Here is a 16611-nt window from a genome sequence, read left to right on the forward strand (position 1 = left end):
CTGTGTGCCAAATTTCATTTCATATTTATATATGGATAAAGTGGGAACTATATACATGTTGTCAGAGATAAATGACATACAACAAGTGTCTATGTAGCTGAAAGACCTCACTGATTAATGCTATGGTTGCCTGCAGGACTACCTGACCAATGACAACGATCAGGCGGTGGTGGAGATCTGCATCACTCGCATCACTACAGCCATCAGGGAGACAGGTTCAATCGAGAGGCATGGAGCAGCTCTCGTGTCACTGTGGGAGTCGTGTCTCGAGCATAACCTCCAGCCACAGGGCAAAGATGAAGACACACCGCATGCCAAGATCGCCTCTGACATCACCAGCTGCATACTGCAGGTGCAAGTAGTTGCCACACAGAATACTTTCCTGCTTTTTCCTCACAGCCTCCTTATTGCCCAACGATCTGTAAAGCCATGTTCAATGTATGAATGTGTACAGGATGAATGTCACTGCATTACATTACGCAACTTTTAATTTTCCGTCTGTCTTAGTTCACGATGTAACTACAGAAGAGTCAAGTTTTAACTAGGAAAAATATCCAAACTCTTTGGTTATTGCTAATGGTCTAATCAGATTCAATGGATTATGCTAAGCTATAGTAAAAGTGGTAGCGCCAGACCCGGAGATCAGATGAATGGATTCCAAAACGGTTAAAATCAAATGTTTCACTTCAGGGGAGCTGGAAAATGAGATTTTTTTCAAAAAAGGTGGAGTGCCCCTTTAAGAAGTTTTTTGGTAGTTACATAATTCATTTCTCCTCCTCTATAGAGATTTGCTTCACTTTCCACATCCATCCACACAGCTTCTCCTCCTCTCTTCATTTCTCACACACATTCACTTATATAATAAGTCACATATGAATCTCAGAGCAGGGCTTACTGAGCGCTTGAGTTAGAGTGATGCATTCTGGGTAATGGTGAAAATCTTTAGAGAACTGCTGTTTGGCTGCTATTCTGCATCAGCTCTTCACAACTTCATATGATCTGCATGCACAGTACTAGTGGGTGCTTTTATAATTCTCTACCAAATCGCCTTAAGTCACGCTTTTAACATTTTTACTCAAGGACTTTTACCTTCAGGCGAGTGATGAATGTACTTCTTATGGTTTAACTTTTCACAGTGATGATTCTTGTTACATAGTTTCTGGTAAAGACGATGTATGACAGGCAACATGTCCAGATATGATACAATTTGCTGGACAAATGGGGAACAACGCTTGTTGTTTAGTTTTTTTTATATATTTTGCCCAGTAAGATGATGGACTAAGGCATTATCACCCTTTTAAAATGTCTCCCTTTAGTCTTTGTTTAAATTGACCTGCGTATTATGTAACATTCCAGTTGTGTGTGTTGAATATATAATAGCAGGTACATTTGGTGTGCTTATTTGTCCTGCGTTTTTAATGCTTTATTGTGTATATATATATGTGTTTATATTCAAGAAAAACATTTCATAGTATTTTTGTCATGTTTTCAGTAAAAATATCAAAAAATTCCTAGTCTGACATTGTCATACTCAATTCTAGTCAGAATTTGAGTCTGATACAGCTCCATTTGGGCTAAGATTATGTTAGCGTATGTATGATTATGTTAACGTATGTTGAAATGGCGTCTTTTGCAGCCTGACCGAACTGCTAGTTATTTGCTACAATGACACTAACATTATGATTATACTAAGTCTGAGTTAGCGAACGTACATCAACACCCAGATAGCATGCAACCATTGAAACAATGTTAAAAATCGTTGTTTTGTCAATGTTAATACCATTGAATCAATATCACGTTTGCACCCTCCATTACTATTGAAAAAATATTGAAATTTCAACAAATCACCATTACCGTGATCAGTGATTGCTTTAGTTGGGCCCTTTACTCTTGTGTTTTAATCTTAAGTTTTCTTTGCCTGTTGAAGCAGTGTTTTAATATACATCTGCTATTGCAAAGTAATCAAAGATCTAATGTTATCAAGCAGTTTAATTATTGTAGATATACCTAAATAATATTAGTAAAATACAGTTAAAGATGTGTAAGAACTGGACATTACAGTACTAGTTGGAGACATTGTCAGGTCTGTTATTTTGAGGATTATAAAAACACATTTAAAAAGTTAAACTGCTGAATCGATCTCTGACATCATGAATCGGTCTATGAATCTCATCAATGGTGACGATCAACAAAAGAAAGCTTCATGCTGCAATGCATGCTGGGTATCATCGTAGTACTAAACTAATTTATAACTCCCAGCATGCATTGCAGTTGATCATTTTATCTGAATTTGTTTGACGATTGTCACCATTGTTGAGATTTGTAGGATGAGTAATGATATCTGAATGTGTCAGCATTTTTTCTGTTTGTCTTGTCACAGTGGATTTACAAACCAGAACAATTATAATGGTCAAAAATGGATCAACATAATCTTATAAAGTTGCTTAATTTTATATCATCTTGACATCTTCACAAAAAGCAATCAGTTTCAACTTAACTTTGAAACGTATCTTTCTTTTCCAATGCACATGCATAAACATATACAAACACCAAAAAAGAAAATAAATATTTAACTTAGTGAATGTGAAGAGTCAATGACCCAACTAAAGCAAACACTGATCACAATAATGGTGATTTGTTGAAATTTCAATATTTTTTCAATATTAACGGAGGGTGCAAACCTGATATTGATTCAATGCAGTTAACATTGACAAATCAACTGTTTTTAACATTGTTTCAATGGTTTGCATGCTATCTGGGCACCTACTATGTTTACAACATTTCATTTATATCACAACATTAAGTTTTTACTAAGTCATACAGTAAGACTATCTCTTACCATTTGTACGTTAGGTGAACTTCATCCACGACGATACCCATTACGTTTGCTTGAAAAATCAGCAGCCAAAAATTCCTAAATTATTATGCTTTTTCTTAATGAGCAAAACGACCCAAGAAATAAGTCTAGTTTTTAGACCAAAAATATAAAATTTAAGTAATTTTGTGCATAAACCAAGCAAAAAAATCTGCCACTGGGGTAAGCAAAAAATCATGAACACGAAATTAAAGACAAAATTTAAGAAAAATTAGCTTACCCCATTGGCTGATTTTTTTGGCTTGTTTTAAGCACACATTCACTTAAATTGTATATTTTTTGGCTAAAACTAGACTTTTTTTCTTGGGTCGTTTTGCTCATCAAGCATCTTAATTTAAGAATGTTTAGATATTTTTACTGAAAACAAGACAAAAATACTAAGTAAAAAAGGCTGTGATGATATTTATATAATGATTTTAGCTATATAGAACACATTTTACAAAAATATTATATTGTTATGGCCTATGATATCTTGTGATCTATGACAATGAGTACCAAATTATAATTCTAGTTTGAAACCATTTGAAAAAAGCAGAAAAAAATCATGTCAACTGCAATCATATGTCAACCCCCATATATAATCCTTATAAAGCCAACATTGACGTTCTGAGTAACTTAAAATAAAAATTCATAGCAAAAGTCTCAGTGTAATTGGGAGTAGATCTCATGCCTGGCTGCAGAAACTCTAATACAAATGATATTTTAAAATATGCAATAATTTATTTTGACCATGTATGTCAAATGTCATGTTGGTGTGGTATAATTTAAAATTGTATTCTTTATTACAAACAGCCTGCCATTTAATAAAATAAAATTTTAAATAACTACTGTATAAATAATAAAATGCATTTACATATCTGTTTTAACCTAACACATTCATATCTGTTGCTCCAGGGGGCAGCACAACATTTCAAATGGCGTCCTACACACTTCAGTCAGATCTCTTTTAAAAATTTTACTCTAGCTTTTTATGATTTATACAGTTTTTCTTTTATTCATTAATAAACTGGAAAGCGTACACCAAAACACTTTTATTGATTGTTTTGTCATATACAGCATTCAGAAGTGGCACATTCACTGCAAAAAATGACTTTCTTACTTAGTATTTTTGTCTTGTTTTTAGTAAAGATATTTCATTTTTTTTAAATCAAGATGTTCTTGATAAGCAAAATGACCTAAGAAAATAAGTCTAGTTTTTAGTCAAAAAACAAACAAACAATTTAAATGAATTTGTGCTTAAAACAAACCAAAAAAAAATTCCAATGGGGTAAGAAAAGTTCTTTCTAGAATTAAGTGTTTAAATAAAGTTTCTTACCCAACTGACAGATATTTTTGCTTGTTTTAAGCACAAATTCACTTAAATTGTATATTTTTTGTCTAAAAACTAGACTTATTTTCTTAGGTCATTTTGCTCATCAAGAAAATGATATTTGTACTGAAAACAAGACAAAACTACTCTGTAAGAAAGTTATTTTTTGCAGTGTTGTCTTTGCCTCATTTAAATAAACTATTTGCTTTCCACTTCAGTCTGGGGTGTGGAGTGTTCCTCTTTAAACATTTGTTTCATTTACAACCAGTAACAGTAAGCAGTTCCTGATCAGAAGCCCCATTGACTTCCATAGTATTCAGTTTTCCTACTATGAAAGTCAGTGGGACTTCTGATTGGTTTGGTTACAAACATTCCTCAAAATATCTTTCTTCGTTTTCATTATAACAACATGAGATTGAGAAAACGATGACAGAATGTTCATTTTGGGTGAACTTCAATAACAATATTCGTCTTTTTTGCAGAACTACAATAGGGCTCCAGTGATGGCGCTGGCAGTGCCTGTGGCGGTTCGATTCTTGCAGCAGGGGAACCAAGAGCTGAGCAGAAACATGTCCAGCTACTTGTCGCTGGCTGCCATTGCTAAAGCCGAACTTCTGGCCCAACACACGCAGGCCATCACACGCAGCGTTCTGGGAGGTAGGTCAGGGGTCACCAAAACAGTGCAGACCACACAACATCCTCACCTGCTGGATGCGTTTATTTATGTTCATCCAACATTCCTATCAACCTATCAGATTTTAGGGTCAGGTTTATATTGTCTACTAACTTGCATGACTAACAGGAACATTTGTTAGGGTTGCAAAGGGGCTGAATGTTTCTGGTAAATTAAAAAAAAATCTTTCAATGGGAACTTAATCTGGGGAGTTTTGGACATATTACAAATTGGAGACTTACGAAAATGAATGTGAATTAATGAGTGAACAATCCTTTAAATAAGGTCCTGATTTGGTTGTGATTGTATCACCTCCCGCAGTCAGTGTGGACAAATAAATCAAATTACCAATGAATCAGAGTTAACACTGTTGATTCCAAAACACGTTTCACTTGGCAAAGTCTCGGTCACCATGTACTGTATTGTATTTTATTAGGAAACTGAATACATTGATGACTAATGGAAGGTATTAAACCATCGTATGGGTCATGAGTCACTCCTTTGCCCTGCACATCATTGCCTTTTTGATAATTCGAGGAGTGTGCTTTTCAAACACAACGACCAGTGACTGTTTAGTTTCCACATTGCAAATCTGCCACCCACCACATCTACACAATGCACTGAGGGCGTGTGGTCTTTTAAGCCCACAGTGTGCGTTTCTAGTCCCAAAACGACAGTTTAAATGGGTCATTTGAGACATGCACAATGAAGCAAACTTTATTACATCCATTGCTCTACTTAAGTTGAAGTGCATGTTATTCAATGCTTTTCGAATAAAAAATTTGCATTTTTTTAAAGATTGGTCCATTGTATGACGAACACGCAGTATATTTGACCTGCGTCCATGCCAAAATACACACTCATCTCAGCTGTTCAAATACTCCACACGCACGCATTTCTGCCCTTCGCAGATAAAGATCTCATTGGTTTGGGTCAACTTATTGTGTTGAAGCAGTCTGCTCATTAAAGAAAGGCTGGTATGTGAGATTGTTGGCCAGGGCCATCGGAGGCTGAGAACAAACATGGCTTCATTAGGGAACAGCGTATTCAAATGTACATTGACCTCAACTCATTGTCATATAGTTTGGGTCAGCCAAAGGACAACATCATTGAGACGATCTTTTGATTGAGCCTTAGAAAAGCAAAAGACTACAACATAAAGAGCACTCATGTTTTTATAATGTAATCATGTTGGAGTTAAGGGACGTAAATTGGATACTGCCAGTAAAAGTTATTTGGCACTCCAAAAGAGGTCACCTGAGAAACCTCATTGAAGGATCACAATTGTTTTCATGTGGGGTTCCTATAAGTGTAATAGTGGACCGCCAGCATGTTTATTTCACATGAGGTTAACAGATGAATTGGTTTAAAGATGGTCAACTTATGGAAAAAAAAATCTACATGACAATATGGCAGAGTGTAAAATTATTTAAAGGTGCCAAAGAATGCATTAAAATAATCAGTTAAATTGTTCTCTGATATTTACATAGAAGGGATGTGACTTTATTAAGTGCAAAATTATCTACAGAGGGTTTTAAATGTCCATTTACAACCCTAGGATTTGTCCTTTGAATGACATGATCTATTATTACCTAATTTGAAAGGATCATTAATAATTGAGTTGAGCTCTGCTCTGATTGGCTGTTTCACAGAGCAGCTCATTCAGTAGCTATGTGTGTGTGCTATGGACGTTTCTGAGTGGTTAGGTTGTGTTTTTTTCAGTATGGACCTATAACGAAAAACGTAACTGTAACGTCAATAGTAGAACTTCAGCCTAAACACTAGCATATAGCATTAACTAGCATATAGCATTAACGCAACAGTCATAACTACATTGTAATTAATTTAATGTTTAGGGCGTACATCTTAACTGTAACGTCACAGTTGGTATAACACCAAAGATTGTTAAGATTGGCCTGTTTTCCAGCGGTCTTTTGCATGCACAAGGTTTACATAAGGAGGAGGAAACAATTGTGTTTAAGGTAGGGATGCCCTGAATCCAGGATTCGGATTCGGCCGAATACTGGGCTTTTTGACAGGGTTTGGGTTCGGCCGAATCCTAAATTTTTTCCCACCAAACCGAAACCTAGGCTTGCGCTATACGCTGGTCGACGTCACGTGGCCGTTGATTACACACATCGGGTGTTGACGTGAAGATAAGCTTTTTCTTTTCGCGGACGCACCTGAAAAAACGAGCGTGTCGCACCGCATCGCTTTCGCTATGCATAGGCTTATGGTAATTGTCAAAATAGTTTTTCCCACTTGTCATCCTGGCATAATTTTGCCAATCCTTTTTTTACAGTTAAAATTAAATAAAATGAAAAATACACTGCTGTGGACGTTGTTTACCTTATAAATGTGTTTTACTGTGTTAATGGAATAAGGATGCGAGTAGGATTCGGTATTCGGTTTCGGATTAGGCCAAATTTCAAACAGTGGATTCGGTATTCGGCCGAACCCAAAAAATCTGGATTCGGTGCATCCCTAGTTTAAGGCTCACGATATGTCATTAACATGTACAGAAGTCTTATTATTATTTATCTATGCCTAAATATTGGTGCGAAATAATGCATTGAAAATTTTTTAGTATTTTAACGAAGGACACATCAGTTTATCGGTCTATAATCAGAATCAGCAGATAAAAGGACATTTTTCCCACAGTCGGACATTCAACGGAGGCAGTGTGTATACGAGATTGACATAAAATGACGTCATATTTATTTTTTAACATGCAAAAATTTCAGACGAAAAAGAGTGTGCAATCTTTGTAAATTATTGCCGTTGCGAAGTATAAAGTTATTCGAGTTGATATCTGGTTCACTGGTTTTGCTAAAGACAATACAGTACTTGACCAACTTTGAGTGTCTTGATTGGATTAACATTTATCAGATGTTTTTACCCAAAGCGCATTGCATTCAATCTATACATTTTCTCAGCATTTCCATGGGTATTAAACCTATCACCTTGCCATTGCTAGCACCACAGTCTCTCAGTAAAGATATATGAAAGCTGATCTTTAGACAGATCTTAGTGTTTAATATTTGTCAATATGCAGCACTTTTCACCCCACATTACGAAAACAGCCACCACAGACTTTAGGCACTCAGCAAATGAGCTTTTATCGATCCAGTCGTGCCCCAGTTGGTTTCAACAAGATTCGTTATTCGACTGACTGTTAACACATATTTCTTCAGCTGAGGAAAGACCCTCATGGGCTTTGAGTCGTATTATTCATCTGTCGATAGGGGGTTGAGGTCTAAATAAAGTGTATTGATTTAAAACTGCGATCACTGCTTGACCATCATGCGCATCTAGGAACTGTTTACGTAACTCAGTTGTGAAACTGTCATGACAAATTTCACTCAGCAGTTGCTCAGGTTTTGTACGGTCAACAATAATCTGGCCTCTTCAGTGAAACAGCATGCATTGCTATGTTAAGCCATACTCAAATGATTTAATCATGAACTTTGATTCAACATGTTTGAATCTTGTGTGTAACTTGAAATTAACACGTAAACTCTACTAAAATATGACGGAATCAGGTAGAACATGACTGAATCAGGTTAAACCAACAAGCTTTATACAACTTCCCAGCAGTAATAGCTGTCATTTTACCGTATGGGTTAACCCTCTGAGGTCTAAGTGGGGTTTTCGAGGCCTGGGGAAGTTTTGACCTGCACTGACATCGTGTTTTTTCAGTTGTTTAACAAAAAAAAGGTCAGCGGGGTTAGTTGTCACACAGTGTTACAATTAAATATTAGTATGTAAATACTATTCATCAAAATGATAACTGTTTATACAATATCAGAGGAAATAACTTACAATTATATGTTTTTTGGCTCAATTGTGCAGCCCTTTCAAAAATGTATATGCATTGATGCATAATACAAGGATGGTTAGATGAAGGATCATGAATGTGTGGATATCTATCTTTTATAGGCAGATATATAAACAATATCCATCTTTAGTATATAGACAGAATTTGATTGAATTATTTGTTTTTAAACTAAATTTTCTAGCAGGTGTTACAGCAACCCTCTGTTTGTTACAATGAACCCCACCTATGTGGTAAGTTGTAACGTTTGCACTCCTGTCACTTTCCGTGTAATTGTACGATAAAGCAGGTCCCACAAACAAACTTTAAGTGTTCATTTGTAGCAAAGATGTTTGTGTTGATTGTGTAAAAAAATATTAATCTATCTTTAATATTTTTTAATGATAGAGCCAAAGTCAAAAAGCGTTAGGTTGTGCCCCACTCTCCCCTACTTGTTTCTGGTTCATTTGAATTATAGCTAAAAATATAATCCAAACAAATACGGGTCAGACACATATATATCATAATTAGGGGTCAAGCCCAGAATTGGCGAAGACCCCTATTGTATCCGTTAGTTTTTAAAAAAAAATATTATTCCTGTTCCATTGCGGTCTATGGCAGCCCATAGAACCGTACATAGGAAAGTTATGAAATTTGGCACACTGACAGAGGACAGTCCATATAATATCCACCGCAGATTTGGAGTCTCTATCTCAAACTCGCTAGGGCCACCAACAGTACAAATTTGCACTTACGTTTTGCTTATAACTTCTGATCCGTAAGTCCTAGGAACAAAATTCTTGGTTCCTCTGATTCCTTGGCTCAAGACGATTTGACTGGACCATATGATGTAATTTTGAATTATTCGTAAAACCTACTTTTGCGAACTCGTCCTACAGCTTTTGCCCGATTGCCATGAAAAGCAGTATGTAGCATCTTGAGACACTCACGCCAAAAAGTTATTAAAAGAATTTCGATAAACCAATCCGTTGTCGTATAGCGCGTCAACAAATTTTATATAGAGCGCAAAAAACAGGTTTTAGTCTGTATCATCGCCAATCTTTTGTCTATTGACGCGACACTTGGTATTTGTGATGCCAGTCAGGATCTGAGGGGGCATGCAGAGTTTCGTCACAGCTCCACCTAGTGGTCAGACGAATGTTGTACATGCTTATAACTTTGGCTGCGATCAACGTATTTTCGCAGGACTTGATTCTTTCGTGCCCTGTGTAGTTGCTGAGTCCAACCATACCAAACATGCCTGAATCTGTCTTACGGTTATCCCTGCGCAGCAAAATAGCACTTAATAAACACACGCGAATATCTCCGGAAGCGTTATTCCAATCGACTCGAAAACACCATAGGAAGAACATTAAATTACCTTCTGAACAAAAAACTATTGGCATTACATTAAAATTTCCATCAGAAATATCCGAAAATTGCAAAAAAACTAAAAATTACCTCCAATAATTTTTTTTTTACACATAAATGGTTATAACTTCGCAACGACAAGAGATTTTTTCACCAGATTTGATACGCTGATGTAGTCAGAGGCTACACAAAATTTTTTTTATTCGTGCACCACTAGTTGGCCTTATAATTGAACAAAACTTTTGAAATCAAGCAACCCTATGGTCATAAAACTGTTTCTTCACTAAACTAAAGTGTATAGTCATGAAACTAGCTAGATGTAACACAGTTATGACCTGAGGTTGCATGCACATTTTGGCTTGACCCCAGTAATTACTGCTTGCAGCTATATTTAAAATGGTTTTTGTAATAAGACAATGATACATTTGTGGTTACTGTGGTTTAGCTTCAAATACTATAGTAAAATTATGGTTAATTTAGTAAGGGAAGCGCATTGTCAACTTATCACTACTATGTGTTTGTTTACATACGCCATTGCTCCATCATATCCTGTTGTTTGAATTGCCTTGTGTCTAGAGCAATGTGTGACTGATGGAACGCAAATTAACAAGGTTTTAGATGTCCGGTTTGCAATCGTGTCATTTATAAGAATAGCACAAAGCACGTCAAATATGGTGTGCTTGACCGTGTGGCCAGCGCCTCTCGTTGTTTGAAAGAAATACAAAGGAATGCCAGTGGCTGTGTTCGCAATGAAAGTGAAGAGACAGACGGGCGTAAATAAGGATGTTTGCTGCACTCAGAATCAGAGTAAAACAACACAGATTCACAGCACTGAATAAAACTGGATGAAACCTTGACTGTGGGACGTGAGTTATGCATATGGATCGTCTCAGCTCTTTTACTTGTCAATAGCGCAGAGGCGTTTCAAGAAGGCACAACAGTTTGTTTTAAATGGGAATGGATAAAAAAAACTAGAAGCTGTAATGTTTTGAATGATGTATAAATCATAGCTTTATGTTCAAAATCTGACATTTTGAGTCCATTTTGCATTAATAAGAAAAAAGCGTGGGGTTACCACCCGTGCTGAAGTCGACGCCTGGGTGTTAACTGTAGACCCAATATAGCCCAGCTATGAGTAACTCACTTCTAGCCAAAATAAACTTTAAATGTGGTGATATGTAGTTTTTGCTCAAAATAGCTTGTGAGATGTATGATTTTCCATCATGTAAGCAACATCAACAGTGATTACAAGGTGTTGGCTTTTATTTATTTATTTCATTTCGTTTGATTTTGTTCTTTGGTTAGATGTGTATTAAACTGACTACCCAAATTTTGCCTTGTTCTAGCCTAGACATCCGGCCTGTGTTTGGTACTATTTTGTACCCTGATTTTGAGGCTGGTTAGAGAAATGATCCGTTTTAATGGGTGGGCTGCATTGACGACTTGGAAGTCAACGCCCACTGCTATGATTGGATAACAGTTTTTCGTTTAAACTAACTTTCAATTTAATCTCATGTGTAATCAGTTTAATGTTAAGTGAGTGTCTTAAGACACAGTGTCTTTCTTACACACGCATATTTTATCATAAACCCTTTTGACACACACACGCGTGTCTTTTATCGTAAACCCACGCACAAAAACACACACACAAATGTACGTGTGTCTTTAATCGTAAACCCTTTCGATGCACGTGTAGCAGCACACACACGTCTTTTACATAAACCCTTCGACGCGCGTGTAACGAATGCACAAACACACACATGTGTTTTTTATCACATTCAATGGCCGCAACTGATAGTGACACATAGTACTAAATTGTTTTACTCCCACAAACACGCGTGTCTTTTATCATAAACCCTTTCAAAGCGTGTGCAGCATGAATTTGCGTCCCTCGGAAGAGAAAACACCGGCCGCCACAGTGACACATAGTACTAAAGCGTTTTACTCACATAAGCTGCGCCACCATTACGTCCGGATCCAATATTGATGGAGGAGCATTGCTTTTTAATCGCAGTCTCTCTTCAAATCCAGCGTTCTTCTGAACATCCAAACATGTAGCAACTGTTATGATTTCCTCGTTTAATAGGAATGATGTCTCTCGACGAAAAACAATGGCCTGAATACGGTACGGTTAACGTTTAGCCATCCTTGCTGTAACTTGTTATGAAAACTAACTCAAATACGCGTAATATGTGGGCGCGGTCTCAAGTTGAAGAGCTCATGAATAGTAATGACCTCGATCAGTTCCACGTCACACTGATAAGCTTTTCAAACTGACCTGATTTCTCCGCTTATTTCTTTTCAGTGGCTAGAGCTGACAGAGGAGGTGGAAGTTAATTTTCACATTCACGACACAACACAAACACATATAGACCTAACACATATCAAAAAATACAAGTAAAAACGGTTTTATGTGGAAGGGCCTCTTTAACAATTGTCAATGACATTAAGTCAAAAGCAAGAGCTGTTCATGTCATGATCATTATTAACATTACCAATAATGGAGACACATTCAGAATTGTCAATAAGTCTGTTTTCAGCACAATGGCAACCTCCTAAAACAAAACTAACACAATTTTTAAAAGAGCACCAATGGTTCGATTCATGATTTTACATTTCCTTTGGTGTGTAAGTGTATATAAGTACGTTAACGATATACAAAATGTACAAAACCCAAAGTACACGAGTTATCATGTCCAATGTAAATCTCTTTTCTTGGACTACAACAAACACACAGATTGTAGGTAACAGTTTACTTCCTGGGATTGGTGATACAGACAAGGCCGACATTATCATAATTCCTCCCACTTGGACTCACAGCCTGTAAGTTAACTCCTGTTAGTATTGCATTGTGAGCAAATCTTTCAAACATGGTAAGGAGCGTCAGATTTCCAGATGATGCCAGAGGTATTCAGGCCAATCACAGCATACAGATTAGCTGGCCAATCAGGGACACAGAGCTTTTCAAATGTGTGTGTTTTAGGAAGAGAGTGAAATCTGGAGCTACAAAAATGTACGGTATGTGGAAAATAATCAGTTTTTTAACCATAAACCACGCAAACACATTTTATTAAACCAAATACACAAAATAACATTGTTTTTTTAGCAATGAAATAGGTGGAATGAAAAAATGGTGGCAGCAGGCAGGGTGCTCAGCATTATCAACCGGTGACATTAAGTTACAACATTTTTAAAACTTTTGGTAATACACTGTGACCGTCAATTTCACTTTTTACTCAGCCATCCAATCACAGTACACGAGGGTCGGGGCGAACACCCCACCAACCAACCGCTGTATTTTACAACTACTGATAGACAAAGCAGAAGTTTCAAAGCAACCAAAGCTCCTCTGCTTCAAAATACCCACAGCCTAATGGTGTGTGTTTTGGCACACCAAAAGTGAAGGGAATGCACATTGTGTTAGTCGCTCAACAGGGCTTGACATTAACTTTTTGAGGAACTTGTCCTTCGGACAAGTAAATTTATGTTTCACTTGTCCATGCACAAAAGTCACTTGTCCGGGTAAAGATTTATAATAAAATTTATTTTTTGTGTTTTGCTAATCAGTGGCGGCGCAAGGGATTTTTCATAGGGGTGGCCAGGCAGGGGCCAGCAGTTACTCTGGGGTGGCACATAAAATCTCTATCATCCAACCTTAAAATACTTTTAAGTATTATAGTGTGTTAATCAGAATAATGTATAACATACAATTGCTACAATACTTTAATTTCAATAAAAAATTAATTGAGATTAACATACAATTTATAGTCATAATTCAACCTCAAGTTTTGTTTAACTATTTAATCAAATGAAACTTTTGAAATTTACTTTGAAACAAGAATTTATATCCCCCATTGCAGAAAATCACGTGAATTTTGTAGGCCACTGAAATGTATTTTACTAAGATTCATTTGGCTGCTTCTTGTTACTCTTTCTGAAGAAGGATGCTATATCTGCTGCCTTTCTCTTCATTATTCCCACATTTCAATGATTGTCTGACATTAAAACACTAAAGCAAAACATTAAAACATTACCATGTTTTAAAAAACGTATTAGGGTAAATGTATCCAGATTATCTGTTATATATAAAATCAATCTTAATCCTAGCATTTACGCTGTAATGATTGTGTGGGATTTTTTAATGTACAGTGACGAACTCTGTCAGATTCAAATCGGCTGTTGCGCGGCGCAAACACACGCAGGCGTGCTGAAAGAGATTCTCATTATAAAACAGATTCTTAAACAAGATTTTAAGCCCATTATGTGTTTTACCGAACTTTAGAAGAGAAAAAATATGGACTGCGGTTGAAGTGTCTGTCATTTATATTCACGCCGGAGCCTGAAGAAACATCACTCTCGTGTTCGGCGATCAGGTTTCATGCGCGCGCAGCTTGTTTAGTAACAATAACAGCAAGGTGTAAACGTGTGTGTGTTTGTGTCGGCGCGCTGCGCTCTCTGTTCAATATTCCGCTCGGTGTTTGCGCTGCGTGTTCTGCTCTCTCGTTAACGGCACATAACGTGAAGTAACATTGTTTGAAATTTAACTTGTCCAGTCGGACAACTAATTTTCTCTTACACTTGTCCTTCAAAAAATCCACTTGTCCCGGACAAGCGGACAAGCCTTAATGTCGAGCCCTGCTCAATATTAATCTCAATAATGTCACTCACACTGATGAAAAAAATGTCCTCCATTTTCTGAAGCCATTGCTGTGTCAGCTCTTTACTAATTGGCTTACTCAACAAAGTGTCATGTAAATTTTCCAGTCAAGTTACATTTTTTTATGTTGGCAGAAGGCGTGATCATAACGAATAATGCACGATTGTGGCGGTCACACCACCCAATTTGCATCTATACTCTCATGATTAAAGGATATTACGCAGCGCCCAAAAATAGTCCCCTTGGTAACTTTCAATAGCTAGGGACTATTTTCGGGTGTCCCTTTAAGTTTAGCAAACTGGTCAGAGCAAAATTCATTTTTCGAGTGCATATTCCCCATACATGCCGTTTATTGTTAGGCCTCTTTGGTTAAGTGTACCATCACACCAGGATGGGTTTGGAAGAGAAAAGCGAAACATGAGTCAGCAGAAACTCTGGCCTGAGCCCAAGCTGCACAAGAGATACACCATTGTTTTAGACCAGACCAGCACTTACTCAACTCACTGTTTCTCAGAATGTGTGTGACGCAGAGCAGGACAAAAACTTCAGCTTTAACTTCATCTGTTTTTACTGCTAGGCAGACCTAGGTACTCAATTTCTTTTTTACCAGAATTTAATACGATTCAGTGAGTAAGTTTACAGTAAGCTTGATGTAGATCTTTATTTCCAGTATAAGAGCATTAGGTTTTGTGGTTTTAGCATATGCTATACGTTATAGGCGGACCAGCGACAAACGCCCAGCTAATAAGATTATAACAACTTAATAGCTCATCCTCGTCCTGCCTCGTTCTTCCTCAGACCTCGCATTGGGATTTCTTTTACAATCAGTCTCCTTTTTGTCTCTCTCTCATCCCTTTCTCTCTCGAACTCCACCGAGAACTAAAGACGTGTGACCTTCTCATAGTCCATGAGGTAGTGAGTGAGGTGAGGTAATGGGGTTCAGATTAGGTTATGTGGGGTACCATAGAGGGCTGTTGTAAGTGCAGTAAGTAGGGTCAAGTTATAATTATGGAAAATAGTTTAGTAGTACCACATGTAAGTTATTACCATTTTCACTTCAAAGAACTAGACTTATATTGACTAATGTCTTCATATAAAGCAAACATTTGCAAGGTAAGTGAGGTACAAAAAAGCATCCTTGTGCATTCACTACTGACATTTTTACACATTACAGAACTGGTTTCGTGCTGGTCTAACTGGTATAAGCTGGTCGACCACAGCAAGATACTGTAGTAAAGCAGTTTCGTATGCACATCCATACATATCTTGGTTTTTCCATCAGGAATGAATTGTGGTTCAATTCTCTTAAAGGTTTTCAAAATGTCATACGTGTCCTCCGGCTGACTCGACACGGGGATCTCATGTTAAAGTTATGTCGGAGGAACTACGTGAGCGTTTGTAGGGGTCTGGAGTGTATTAGAGACACAGCTCTCCTGGTGCGTACAGTCTTTACAGGAGCAGGAGAAGCAGAGGTGGAAAAGACCGTCTTTGAAACCTTAAAGCCCCCGACTGGATCCCAAAGCCCCTCTAGCTATGATCATTATTAGTAATATCCCTTCAAAAATGCAGTCTTTTTAACACCATCTGGATCCACTAATCATTCAGAGACCTGAGATCTGCTGCTAAGCCTCAGATTTGTCATTTCCTTTACACTGATCCATCCCATCCAGTTCCTCATATACGCTGCATGTTATATACAGTACTGTATGATGACAGATGCTGTTCTGTGTTGCCTGTGCTATTTTGTCTCTACCAGGGCCACGTTCATTCTGTTTTAATATCCTTAGGTCAGGGGTGTCAAACATACGGCCCACAAAAGTATCCAATCCGGCCAACATGATGGTTGTAGACTAGAGTATTATGAATTTATGAATGATTTTGGCATTATTTGACAATACAGAGAGGATAAGGT

The 16611-nt window shown here is 37.2% G+C and overlaps 1 protein-coding gene across 3 annotated transcripts in view; it reads left to right on the plus strand.

The window, feature by feature from the left end:
- veph1 (ventricular zone expressed PH domain-containing 1) overlaps positions 1 to 16611 on the plus strand; it is a 132406-nt gene that overhangs the window by 28304 nt on the left and 87491 nt on the right. For all 3 annotated transcript variants that reach the window (XM_065246633.2, XM_073815838.1, XM_073815837.1), the window contains 2 exons: positions 137 to 352; positions 4667 to 4841. In XM_065246633.2, coding sequence (XP_065102705.2) covers positions 137 to 352; positions 4667 to 4841 — 391 coding nt within the window. The remainder of the gene's footprint in view (positions 1 to 136; positions 353 to 4666; positions 4842 to 16611) is intronic.

This window comes from Paramisgurnus dabryanus, chromosome 9, assembly GCF_030506205.2.
Source record: "Paramisgurnus dabryanus chromosome 9, PD_genome_1.1, whole genome shotgun sequence".
Lineage (NCBI taxonomy): Eukaryota > Metazoa > Chordata > Actinopteri > Cypriniformes > Cobitidae > Paramisgurnus > Paramisgurnus dabryanus.